The following is a 12,854-nucleotide window of genomic DNA, read 5'->3' on the forward strand; positions in this document are numbered from 1 at the left end:
CAGTAGCCTTCACTGCTCGGGACTCAGCTGCATGAGGGCCATCTCCCCGTCGAGCCCCACGGACTTGACGTAGGCGGGGGGGAGGCGGGGCCAGGAGTGCGGCGGCGGCAGCACTGGCGCTAGCACCTCCCGCAGCCGCCTCTGCAACACAGAAACCCAGCCACCGTCCCCTCCTGCCCCGGCACTCGCATCACGGTCATTAACCGGCTGGGTCGACGTAGCAGTCACCGGGCTGGTTAGCGCGGCCTCGGCCCGCCCCCCCCCACCCGAATGAGGGTACAGCGGATGCGGGTGGGATTGGGGTTTGGGGTGCAGCCATGTGGCAATGGCGTGGAGGAGGTCGGAGGTGGCGGCGCGGTGGCGGTCGTGCAGCCCGGCCGCGAGGAGGCGCAGGGAGGCGGGCAGTCCCCGGCGGCGCACGCTGGCTCGACTGGCCTTCACGCCGTCCAGGTGCGGTACCTGAGGGGGTGCGCCGGCCGGGGGGTCAGGGGTGCGCGTGGGGGAGGGGGGGGTTCAGGGAGCAGCAACGTCCCGGACTTTGTTGCGACATGCGGCGAAAGGCGCACGCAAGTGGTGAGACACACACACACACACTTACACACAGGGGGATATGCGGGTTGGGTGGGAGATCAGCTTCAGGCCTGTTAGAGCGTACCCATTAGCGCTGGTGCTAGAGCGCGCGCACATACACGCACACACACACACACACACGCATACACACACGCACACACACACGCACACACACACGCACACACACATACACACGCACATACACACGCACACGCACACACATACACACACATACACACGCACACACACACGCATACACACACGCACATACACGCATACACACACGCACATACACACGCACACACACACGCACATACACACGCACACACGCACACGCCACTGCCCCTTGATTCCCACCTCCCCCCGCCTCGCCCCACCGCACCATGGAGACGATGGCCGCCAAACTGCCCGGGGGTTGCTCGCCCGCCACCACCAGCACATGGCCGCCGGCGTAGGAGGTGCCCCAGAGCGCCACCTGCGGGCGGAGGGAGGGGGGTAGGCCGTTAGGTGCGTATGTGTAGGGGGGTGGGGGGAAATCAGGGGGTGGCTCGGGGGGCTCATCCGGCCTGGTGCCGGTGCCGGTGCCGAGGGAAGTGGAGCAGTGGACGAGCACCCCCGCGCACATCGCTGCCCCGCGGGCGATAGACAGGTCTACGCTCCCACCAGGCCTCATGACCTCCGTCTACGGCTGCATCTGCAGCCCTGCAGCCGCAAGCCGTCCTGCCGTACCTTCTCGATGTCGTACTCGGGACCCAGGTTGCCCGACTGGAGATGCGGGAGGGGTGGTCCGGGAGGTCGCAGGCCGTGATAACCCCCCGGTAAGGGGAGGCGGGAAGGGGCCGGGAGGGGGGGGGGAGGGGCGACGGGAGGGGATGATTGGTTGGATCAGCAGGATGAGCTGCCTGCTGCGTGAGGACGTGAGGCCAGCGGGTCCCCGCCTACAGCGCGATTCGGCCCAATGTTCATCATGCCATTGCCAGGCAGGAAGGCAGCCAGCCAGCCCGCATGACCGGAACACACACACACACACACACACCTTGACAAAGCCCAGTGCCGCCCTCCAGTCCGCCAAGTGCCGGCTGGGAGAGGCCCAGTGCCGGGGCTCCCCGTCACTGCCGCCAAATGTACGGTAGTCGAACTGTTGCCACATCGGTAGGGGGCGGTCGGGTGGAGGAAGCCGGCGAGTGGGTAAACAATGATGATAGCGGGAAGATGGGTGGCATTGGAGGGGGGGGGAGGAAGGGGGTGGCGGGCCATACAGACGCCCCAACAGACAGACGGACAGACAGACAGATAGTCAGCGGCACCACAGCGGCAACCAGCCCGACCCGAAGTGGGCACCGCAAGGTACTGGAGGACGGATGGAGGTGGAGGTGGAGGTGGAGGTGGAGGTGGTGGAGGACCGCATGTGAGAGGCTGCTGCGTGAGAGCAGCACCAATGGCAGTAGCAGCAGCAGCAGTAATATCAGTAACAGCAGTAGCAACAGCAATAGCTCCTGCGGTTGCTCCAGCGTCATCTATTGTGGTCCATGACCGACTGAGTAAAAGAAAGCAGCAAGGGTGGCAGTAGCAGCAGCGGCAGGTTAGCAGACCCACATTCCCTTCCGCCCGCTAGAAACCGGCTATCCCAATGTCAAGAAGGTTGCCACGAAGGAAGACATTATGGCGATTTCTGGCCTTTTCATGTCCTAGGCCGCCTGCTAGCCTGCTGCCTCTATGACACGACACGTGTCACCGGTGTAACGCTCACCACCAGCACCGCCATCCCTGCCCGCGCAAAGGCATCCGCGTAGCGGTGGAGCCCTAGATCCTTCTGAGCTCCGAGACCATGCGCCATAATGACGACGGGGAATCGTGAGCTAATGCTAGCACTGGCCCCGGCGCCGGGGGCTCGCGGCAGCAGCGGCGTGTAGAGCCAGGCGTCGCAGGATGTGCCGTGGCTGTCGAAGCGGATGTTGCGCCGGGTGTACGGCAGGCCGTCCGCGGGGGTAATAGGAATGGAGCCAGCCGTGGCAGTAGTGTTTCGTAGGAAACCGTACGACAGCTCATGGTCGAGGGGGACAGCGAGCAACAAGGCGAAGGAGAGGGCGACCAGCGCGCCCAGTAGGGCGAGGGTGCGCATCGTGCGAAGGGATGCGGCAGTCAGTAAAGAATCGTTAAGGAACGGGGTTTGAGATATTAGGGAGGATATCGGCCTGTGGGGGAATCGGCCTTGCAGCTCGGCTGCGGCGGTAACGCGTGCGACACCGAGGAGGACCGGCTCCTTGGGGCTGCTGGTCGGATGCGCAAATCAGAAATGTAGGGGAAATACGAAGCAGAGCTATTTACACAACTTCGTGGAAGACTGACTATGAGTTTATGATGCGCACTGAGGACAAGTCGTGCGCTGGATTCGTCCTGTGATTTGTCCCGTACCGTACCCGGAGATGGTGGACATATGGCAACCTGTGATTCAGTGTCGCTCCCTAAGAATGAATAGCACTTATTAAAGGCGTTTTAATGGTATGATAGGGCTCTACCGTTGTGATGCTCAAAACACGATGCGTTGTGTAATGAAAACGCTTCGGAATAGAAGTTCAGGTTTATGCCGGTAGGTTTGAAGTATGTCGCTGTTGCACGCTGTATAGCTGTGCCAGGTTCCTCATGTTGGCGAGCTTCTGAAAGGTTACGTGCAGAGCGGTGTCGTGTGTGCACAGAACGGGTGATCAACCGTGAAATACTCACCTCACGCCTTTCGTACCCAACTCACGGTGTAATTTGTAGAGCTGCTCATACCGCATCGCGGGTAGCGCCTGTGGCTCCCCCAGCGACTGATGCACAAATCTCGGAGCTGGTGTCGGCCTTCCAGGATAGCAAACGGCTCGTCGTGCTCACAGGTGCAGGATGCAGTACCGAATCAGGTTTGTTTTCTCCAGCTTCCTTCGTCCGTACCTCCTCATGACGTCCAAGTCCCCTCGGTGAGACTCGGCCATTTGCGTATGCAGGAGTGCCCGATTATCGTTCTCCCCAGGGCGCCTACTCTACCGGATTCAAACCGATGACGCATCAGCAATTCTTGGCCAGCCCTGCAAACCGCGCGCGCTATTGGGCGCGCTCCTTCTATGGATGGCCGCGCTTCTCCGCCACGCAGCCCAATGAAGCGCACCTCGCCCTGGCGGACTTGGAGCGGCGGGTGAGCACGGTGCAGGAGAGCTTAGCGCAAGGTCAGGTTGCCCGAGTTTGTCTATCCTTCTGCTGAGGTCTGGCCCGGTGCTTCTTGGAAGGTTGTTTTGGGCTATTCGTGCTGTTCGACAAGCCGAGATGAAACGCAAACCATTGACACAGGACGCTGACCTAGCGCCCCCTACCCACTCCTTGCTTGCCGCCCAGGGCTGGGTCAGCGGCATCGTGACTCAGAACGTGGACCGGCTGCACACCCGGGCCGGTAGTCGGGAGGTGCTGGAGTTGCACGGAAGCAGCCATGAGTGAGCGGCAGGGGGGAAGGGTGAGGAGCGAGGATGCAACTGTGGTTGCAAGCTTTGGAGCACCTAACCCGAACCCATCAACCGGGAAAGCACAAGCGTCCTTTTTGGCTTGCTCTGTCCGTCTCTCGCAATGGGTTTCACAATAGGTCTCACAACGCAAAGTGTTTGAGAGACCTTTTTTTTGGTTTCACAACAACCCGTATGGATGTGTGGTGGTCTTCTTTCGCGTTCTTCCTTTCGGCTCATCTTGCACCAACCTGCCAACCTTCTGACCGCCCTTGCACTGCCTCCTGGCAGCGTGGTCTGCTTGGACTGCGGCCGCCTTTCCCCTCGGCAGGCTCTGCAGGACGCACTTGCCGCCCTCAACCCAGCGGTGGCGGCCCACGTGGCGGAGCTGGGCGCCCGCCCACTAGATGCGGCAGCTGAGCGCCTCCAGAATCTGCGGGTGGGCACCGGCCAGGATGACATACGCGTGGTAATTGCTGGGAAGGGACGGAGGGAGCGGCGGCGGTAGCTCATTGCGCGACGGGGGCCGCTTCAACTTTTTTAGGAGGGATGCGGATGTCAGGTCATGTCCAGGCTTCCATGTACGGACTGATGTAGCATCCCGAAGTATGAAGCCTGCTGTGGAGCAGAAGCGTATCAGGGCTCGCCGTTCTTGGCAGCAGCTAGAGGCCTTGCTGCCCCGGTGAAAGTAATGGTTCAAGCTCCTGCGCCCTGCGGTCTACGGCCAGCCTTAAACCGCTATCGCATCCGCTTAATAGCCTGCTTGTTTCCTCCGTTATGCTTTACGGCCCCACCTCGCCAATTCCTAGTAGCCGCAAACCTGACGTGGTTTCTGGTGTGGTACAGAAGCCTAAAGACCGGCCGGCTGTTTTGTGCAGGCCGCTACACGAGCCCTCTCCAGCTCTCCTCCTCCTTCGCGGGGTGCCGGTGGTGCAGCTCCCATGCAGCGGCCAGACGGGGACGTGGAGCTGGTGGATGCGGGTCAGGGCTTTCGAGTGGCTCCCTGTCGTGACTGCGGGGGCACGCTGAAGCCGGACGTGGTGTTCTTCGGGGATAACCTACCCCAGGAGCGCAAGGAGAGGTGCGTAGGGGGGAGGTGGGCAAGGGGGGAGGGCGGGGCAGGGCAGGGGCGCGCGTGGACGTGCGGCATGCGGACGGATGAATCCACGGCTGCGGTGCTGATGTGTGCAGCCCGTGAGGGTGCGGACCCGCGCAGTGGTGCTGTATACCAACTGGCCACGAGGGCCTTCAGCTTTCTCCGTTTCAGCAGCGGCGGCAGAGGTGGGAAGGGAAGAGCCCTCGGGAAGGGTTCCCTGCATGAGAGGTGGTTCCCGTCCGCTAGGGGGCATGAGGATATTGTCGCAGCCCTGGCCTTGTGTGTGTGGTGGGGGGGCGCGCGCGCGCGTGTGTGTGTGTGTGTGTGTGTGTGTGTCCGTGTGTGTGTGTGTGTGTCCGTGTGCCGATGCAACTGACTCCTCGGGGACTAGGCCGTCCGATCGGCTATGGGCATTTTGCTGTGTATGGTATTTCTGTGCGACGTGGCCAGCAACGGAAACCGTTTCGAACGTTACCGCCCCGTCCCCAACTTGCATTGGTTTCAGAGCCGCTGCGCTTATTGCTTCGAGCGACACGCTTTTGGTTGTTGGGACTAGTGTCATGGTATATTCGGCATATCGACTTGTGGAGGCGGCTAAAGCTGCGGGGGCGAAATTGCTGATTGTTAACGTTGGGCATACACGTGCGGATAAGCTGGCAGACGTCAAGGTGGGTGACCATGTCATGTCTTTGCCGGCATTTAGCTTTTAGGTATAAGCTTTGGATTGTAGGTTAGTTCAGGTTGCGCAACTCTCTGTACGACTGCATAATAGCCTTCATATGCGTGGAATTTCCCATGGCCAATGCAGGTCGAGGCTAGGGCAGGCGAGGTACTCGTCCGCCTTGCTCGACATTCTGCCCTGCAGCTCCCGAAGTTACTTTGATGGCGTCTTCTGGACATGCTGGGACCTTTGGAGAAGTCCTAGGGGTACGAAAGCGAAGTTGGATTTGTACGATTTATATAGCTTTTCTGATGAAACCATTATGGGACATTTATCCGTTAGCCATTAGTTACGCATAAATTTCTGATAATGACTCATTTATAAGTGTTCATCTGTAAAATTATTCTGTCGCTCGCTAAAGGTTTAACAACCAAAAGCCATTGGTTTGCAACGATTGCTTGCTAAGTTAATAAACCTGGGGCAAATGACAGTAGGTAATGCGCCGGGGCCCCTTGCCAAGGGGCGCCCTGCTCCGCGGGTTCTGCTGGTGGACCTGGACGATACTCTCTATCGAGTACACCAGATACCTGCAATCGTAAAGCAGAGGATTCAAGGTGCTTTTTTGCTTCTTTGATATGCACTTGCACTTTACAGCCGCGTCATCATCTGCTTCAGCACTGTGCCGTTATGGATTATTATCGCCGTGCCGACGCGCCTCTCATCGATTGCAGAATATATGGTGAAAAAACTGGGCATTCCTCAGGATGAAGTTGCTGCCAAGACGACGGAGCTCTATTTGGCGTATGGCACCACGTTAGCGGGGCTGGTGGTAAGTACATGCGAACATCCTAAGGAGACTCGTGTCATCGCAGGATAGAGCCTTCAATTGATGCATCGTGGCAGGGCGCGCGCTAGCCAGCTACTTCGCTTTGGGGTCATTTTCTTGTCGATACGACGAGTAAGCGCCCAGTGATAACCTTCAAGCGCGACCAATCTCAGGTCGACGCAAGTTATCTAGATGCATGCATTCTGCCTCAAGCACCCATGTGCATGCACGCTCTTTCCACAGCTCCGTGTTTGAGGGGGTAGGGTAAGCCCCGTTGAGGGGGTCCGCCGTTTGTGACCAGCGGAAGCGCGTCCGTATTCACAAGTGCATAACACGGCACTTCCCCTGTCAAGAAAAATTGCACGGCTTTTGGCAGCCCCGTACTCCCCATGATAGGTGCTGCATGGCTGCCTCCAAAACCCTTGGTGTGGTGCTTGTTGGTTTGGTCCCTTCTCCAGGCGACTGGGTATCGCATCGACTACGACGACTGGCATGAGTTCGTGCACCAGGGGGCCCTGGACTACGACACTCTGCTTCAGCCCGATCCCTCACTGCGGGATATCCTGTGCTCAATTGACCTGCCCAAGTACATCCTCACCAATGCCAACCGTGTGCACACGGAGCGTGCACTGGCGCGGATGGGCCTGAGCGATTGCTTCCAGGTGAGTGAGCGCCAGGTGTGTTGGCGGCACCCTTGGTAGGTGGGCTGCATGTGAGCCGGTAGAGGGGCTGGCCCTGGACGGTGGGACATCAAAACATGTCGGCTCCCAAGTTGCTTGATAATATGTTTCCGTAAAGATTGTTACGAAGCTGAGCGACGGGCGAAGAGTGCCATGCGCCCTGCCATAATGGACGATTCTATGTAGATGTTGAAATCGACCAACCAGATCACGGTTGTCGACTATTTGTGCAACGAGGACAAAGAACTTGCCGATCGTTGTCACAACTTGTGTAGCAGTTTCGATTGACTGCAGATGCGCACGTTTAGGGTACGTGTGTGCATGCGCTTCGTTGGCGGGTCATATGCCATGTGGGTCGTAGGAACTTGAGCTCAGACCTGAAGCCGAGTGAGTTGATGTCACGACTTATTGGGTTTCACAGATACATGCAGCATGCGGCGAGATTACAGGCTCGAACACGCGGGCAGGCAGTCCAAGGATTTTACAATAGAACAGCGGATGTTCAGGGATTGTTGTTTCGTAGTAGCTTTTAACACGTTTGGAATTAAGGGGTCTTCTTATTGAGGCGCTGGAGGAGGCAACGTCTGGCAACAGGCCAGCGCATGAACAGGACCTCACCATATGGCGAGCTGTGCTGCAACATATCATGCCGTTCTTGCTCTCCTCCCCCGATGCACCTTGTAGGGCATGTTTTACTTTGAGAACGTCATGGAGCTGGCTGCCTCACACGGCTTCGATGTGGCTCATGGCGTGCTCTGCAAGCCTAACCCGCGCATCTACCAGCTAGTGGCAGAGCAGTTGGGCGTGGGGCTGTCCGAGATCATATTCTTCGATGACTCGACCCGCAATGTGGCCTCGGCACACGGCCTGGGATGCATGACTGTGCTGGTGGGCAGCGACAAGCCGTGCCCAGGCGCCGACCTGTCCCTGCCCACCATGCACGACTTACCGGCAGCCATGCCGGAGCTTTTGGATCAGCCGGGGCTAGTCCATGAACACCATAGTAGCATACCAGGAATGGCTCAGGAGCAGCATGCTGCACTGGCGGTGCCAACAGCGGTGGGTGGAGCGGCAGCCGGCAGCTGCAATGGCAGCGGGATAGCCGTCAGCGTGCCGGCCTCGTGAGCATGCGCGCGGCAACTCCATGGGATGCTGCTTAACTCGATCGCAGGCTTTCATAAGGTCAATGTGATGAGGATATCTATGACAATGCACACGTGTACATAGCGGTGGACCTTACCACGGGACCGAATATTCTTTCCAGACTTCGAGTGGTGTGTAAGGATGAAAAGAAAATGTTCGCGTTTACTGACGGCGAGGAACCCGCGGTTGGACCCTGCCGGTTGGGCCATGCCTTCATACCGCATCTTGATTCCTGATGCTCTGCTTGTGACCGCGCAAACGATATGGCCTGGACTGCGATGCTAAGCTGCGGTGGAAAGGCTAATCGGCACAGCTTTAGCTGCGGTGGAAAGGCGGATCACACAGCTGACTGAAAGTTGGCAATTCCTAAGTAGATCTGCAGCGATGTGGTGAGTGGAGAAGGTGAGGGGATGGGACTGGGTATCCAAAGTGCTTCTTGATGGTAGCTGGCGTGTAAGTCGTAAACGGATGACTTACGTTGGGGAATATAGTTTGGCGTTTGGGAATATACCTTTCTAATTAAATTCTATGTGGCCAAACGAACCTGTGCGTCGAGTAATTGCATGATTGCGAGTATAACGCGGGCGTCTGGGGTCCTTCACTTGGTACGACGTTGATGGATGTCCTACGTGCGATTCTTCTGTACATGCGAGCTGGTACGGCAGTTTGCGTTGACTGCATGGTCATGGACGGTGGACGGGACCTTCTCGAGTGGAAAGCATGGTTTCTCTATTATCGTGGAGATGCACTTACAGTTGTGCAGCCTTGAATGTTGTATGTTTCCAGGAGACATGCTATCTGATGCGCATCGTCAAAGGATGTGCATTCGCACGAATTGAAAGATGTGTTTTCGGCCTTGCATGGCATGACTATCTGTGAAAGGCTTGCCCCACAGCGTAGCAGCACAGTTGCACTATCGCATGGCCGCCGAGCCAGAGGCCCGGTGCCTGCAAGCCCCCGTGGGTTTTAACCCTGCATGTTTGGACATTCGAAACCAATGCTACCGTGTATCCAACGTGCGCCTGCTTTCCTAAAGCCGAGAAAGCGACGGCGGAAGGAAATCTGGTGTGCTTTGCAGTGACCCAGATCCACTGATGGTGAATTTTGAGGTCTGGATCAAACGGTGGTGATACCTGAGCTTACGCAAATGGACATGATCCAGGATTCCCAGCAGCTGTCAACACTCCGTCGCATTATGGAGTACTCCGCCCTATCGCATGTAACACATGGAATGGTAAAAATGCTATACACAAACGAGCCGAGCGAACCGGATCCTATATGCTGACCTGCGCTGTGGCCGAGTCGTCTGCATGCGTCACACCTCCGCCATGGCGTATTAAGTACTACCACGATTCAACACCAAAAGCAGCAATGCTCCTTTATTTTAAGTGAACCCAAACAACACCTCCCTGTTGCAGGAGTCAGCTACCCACAGCCCCACGATGACAAAAGATGCAACGCGGTCAACCGTATGCACTTTTTCACTTGTCATTACGTAACGGTGGCGGCCCCCCCCACCCAAACCTAGGGCAGGACACATCCATCCAAACAGATGCTTGCCCATGAATTGCGGCACTGCACGTCACGTAAGAGCCGTGTCATGCACAATGCTGTTTAAGTTAAAACCCTAAAACCAAAGTTAACCATGTGTGCATTTGGTGCCGACCCAGCATGCATACAACGGAACAGTTGCTGCCTGTCCTCTATTTCCGTTCGGGATTCCCGCAGCTTAATAATCTTGGCAAAAACGCCCCGCCGTCCATCTCGCGCATCCTCTCGAGCCCTCGACGGACTCTAAAAGGACAGACGGATCCTGAATAACACAACATCGGGACTCATCCAGGCCGAGTGGGGGTTCCACACCTTCACCGCAGGACACTAACCGCTTGGGGTCGTTGCTCTGCTGCTGCTGCTGGCACGCACACCCCTAGCCCCAGGCCCCCAGCCCCCAATTCGTGTGCTGTGGAGCTGTGGGGAGTCAAATGCCCATCAATGACAACAACGGCCCCACATCCTCGGTAAACCCTGTTACCGCCCTCTGCTGCGGCACACGAATGGACATCCACCACCTCCCACCCGACCACCTTACTCCGCCCCCTTGCTACGAAATAACCTAATGCAGTCATCGTCAACAGAAAACGTAAGCCTCCAGCCTCACGCCGACTCTCTTACCTACCATTCATATTTTCTACCTCGTTCACAGGACTCCGCCGCGCTGCCTCTAGTTCGGCTCGTGCCACAGGTAACTACGCTCGTCGCTACTTTGCCATTCACCTTCGCCTCCACCCAGCCTCTGCTTCTCCACAGAAGCGGCGTCCTCCTTCGCCGTTGTTACGCCTCGTCTATGCGACTCCTCATCATCCGACTGGGTCTTCTGCCTACCCGGTGCGCGCCCCTCTCTCTGCGCATCCGTTCCTCCGGCCCTCTCTTACGGTTGCCTACCTGACTGCAGGACTCGCCCCTTGCCTGTCCGGTGCCGGGTAGGCTTTCCTTGCCTCCCCCGGCCCTACTTGGGGCGCCCCTCCTTGGCTCGTCAACTACCTTACTTCCGTCCGTTCCTGCCCCTCGGGGGCCCAACCCCTCCGCCCTTTCTGTGGGCCCGATGCCCGCTCTGGACTTGTCTCACGCCCCCGGCCTCTCTGATGCTGCCCCCCCGGTAGGCTTGCCCCCGCGCCTGGGTCCTGTCTCTTCTTTCCGTCGCGCTTACCTCTCCTACCTTCTTCTGCCCTCCAGGCACTGCCGGAGCCTACTCTGCCCCAAATCTTGGCCGCGCGCGTCCGCCCCACTTCCATACCCTCTGCCGTACTGGACCCACCTTCCAGCCGTCAGCTTTATACCGTCGCCCTCGCGAAGGCCGCCACCGTCTGCGACAACTCGCTGGCTCGCGAAACCATTGCCCGCCAGGAAGCTGCCGGTCGGGACCTCTCTGCCTGGCTGGCCTCCCTGCCCCATGGCCGTACCCTGCTATCCTGCACTGATGACGACCTACTCGTCTACCTGGAGGCGCACTGGCTCCCCAACCGCCGTGTGGACGACCCGAGCCCCAACACCGTCAACAATCATCTGGGTCTACTCTCCGGACTGTTTAACCGCTTGGGCCGTGGCAGCACTTACGACCGTGAAACCGGCATCGGCAACCCCTGCTGCTCCAGCGCCTTGTCCTCCTACAAGACTGGCTATAGTCGTCTCGCCGCCGACCGTGGCTATGAGGAGCGAGCCGCCGTACCACTCAGCCCTAGCGACTTCACCACCCTCATGGACCACCTCTGGTCCGGATTCCAGGCTTCCACCACCTACCTGACCCGGCTGCTGTTATTACGCGACCTGTTGTGCTGCCTTGCAGTTGACTTCCAACTCCTCAAATCATCAACTACACCTCAGGGCGTACGTACGCACGTATGAATGTACGTATGTATGTACGTATATACGTATATACGCGCAGTTCCCACGGATGCCGGACTGCAGAGCCCCACTGGGGAGCAGCTCAGCAAGGCCAGCTACCGAGGAAAGGCCGCGGCTTGACGACGCAGACGTGAACCGGGAGCTGTGTACGCAGAGCCCCTGTGTGCTGGCGAAACGGAGGACGCTGCATTTTTTCTCTTTCCTTGGCGCCTCGCCTTGCGTAGGGGTGTAGATACTCTGTCGTAGGGAGGGCATTGCCTAGGTCCATACCTGACATCCACCTCAAATAGCGCTCCTCCCATATCTCCCCCCTCCAAACCTCATGCCTGAGTACCAATTCGTGTGCCTAGGGCCTAGGCACCATCAACTTAATAGCTCGACAGTCTAAGCCCTAGCCCGGCAGGTGACCTTGCCCCGTCTTACACACCGTGCCGAAAGGCCGGCCACTTCTGCATGTCCACCTCCTCTTCTGTGGTGTTCCAGATGTCAAGCGCCACTGTCGCAATGGGCGTTTCCTTTTTGACCCACTCTCCTAGGTTGGAGTCGCGGCCCTGCCTGATGCGCTGTTGTGACAAGACACGCTCATGATTGCCGACTTGCAGCTGCCGTTACTGCACACCGCGAAGGTCACATGCTTGCTGCAACAGGATACCGGCAACGGGCGGGAATGAACGGAAACCGATGTGGGAATCCCAACACGGGAAAAACAGTAGGCCAGTAGCGATCCACATTCAGAGCTCCGGTATGGACCTTAATCGCCATGGGCACCTAAGCACACGGGGCCCATCACCATTTTCAGGCATGATGTTTCTTCAATTGCGGCAAATGGCACTGCGAGCTCTTCGTATCGTGCATATTCCCACATAGCGAACCTGCTGCCTGCCTTAAAACGCACACCCCTACCCCTAACCCCAGGTCGTCAAACATCTCCCCGGGAGAATTCCAGTGCTTCTTGTGCTGCTGCTGCTGCTGCTACACTTTCCCAAAATAGGCAACCTTCGGCGCT

The 12,854-nt window shown here is 58.1% G+C and overlaps 3 protein-coding genes across 3 annotated transcripts in view; 2 read left to right on the forward strand and 1 right to left on the reverse strand.

Moving 5' to 3' along the window:
• VOLCADRAFT_94145 (uncharacterized protein) overlaps positions 1 to 2,692 on the reverse strand; it is a gene marked incomplete at both ends in the record, with an annotated part of 4,474 nt that extends 1,782 nt beyond the window's left edge. The window contains 5 exons of the mRNA XM_002953445.1: positions 61 to 459; positions 953 to 1,045; positions 1,300 to 1,335; positions 1,607 to 1,708; positions 2,321 to 2,692. Of these exons, the coding sequence (XP_002953491.1) occupies positions 61 to 459; positions 953 to 1,045; positions 1,300 to 1,335; positions 1,607 to 1,708; positions 2,321 to 2,692 (1,002 nt within the window). The remainder of the gene's footprint in view (positions 1 to 60; positions 460 to 952; positions 1,046 to 1,299; positions 1,336 to 1,606; positions 1,709 to 2,320) is intronic.
• A 462-nt stretch (positions 2,693 to 3,154) lies between these two features.
• Positions 3,155 to 6,019, forward strand: VOLCADRAFT_63648 (uncharacterized protein; the record flags this gene model as incomplete). The annotated part of the gene is made up of 7 exons (XM_002953346.1): positions 3,155 to 3,470; positions 3,555 to 3,742; positions 3,940 to 4,034; positions 4,332 to 4,419; positions 4,919 to 5,121; positions 5,642 to 5,804; positions 5,945 to 6,019. The coding sequence occupies 7 exons, from the start codon at positions 3,155 to 3,157 to the stop codon at positions 6,017 to 6,019; spliced, it is 1,128 nt and encodes a 375-aa protein (XP_002953392.1).
• Positions 6,020 to 6,170: 151 nt separating this feature from the next.
• VOLCADRAFT_82194 (uncharacterized protein) lies at positions 6,171 to 8,428 on the forward strand (the record flags this gene model as incomplete). Its single annotated transcript, XM_002953347.1, has 4 exons — positions 6,171 to 6,411; positions 6,529 to 6,626; positions 7,082 to 7,285; positions 7,988 to 8,428. Exons 1-4 carry the CDS (start codon positions 6,282 to 6,284, stop codon positions 8,426 to 8,428), a joined length of 873 nt encoding a protein of 290 aa, XP_002953393.1. The 5' UTR covers positions 6,171 to 6,281.
• Positions 8,429 to 12,854: the final 4,426 nt, after the last annotated feature.

This window comes from Volvox carteri (genome assembly GCF_000143455.1).
Source record: "Volvox carteri f. nagariensis unplaced genomic scaffold VOLCAscaffold_36, whole genome shotgun sequence".
In the NCBI taxonomy this organism is placed as follows: domain Eukaryota; kingdom Viridiplantae; phylum Chlorophyta; class Chlorophyceae; order Chlamydomonadales; family Volvocaceae; genus Volvox; species Volvox carteri.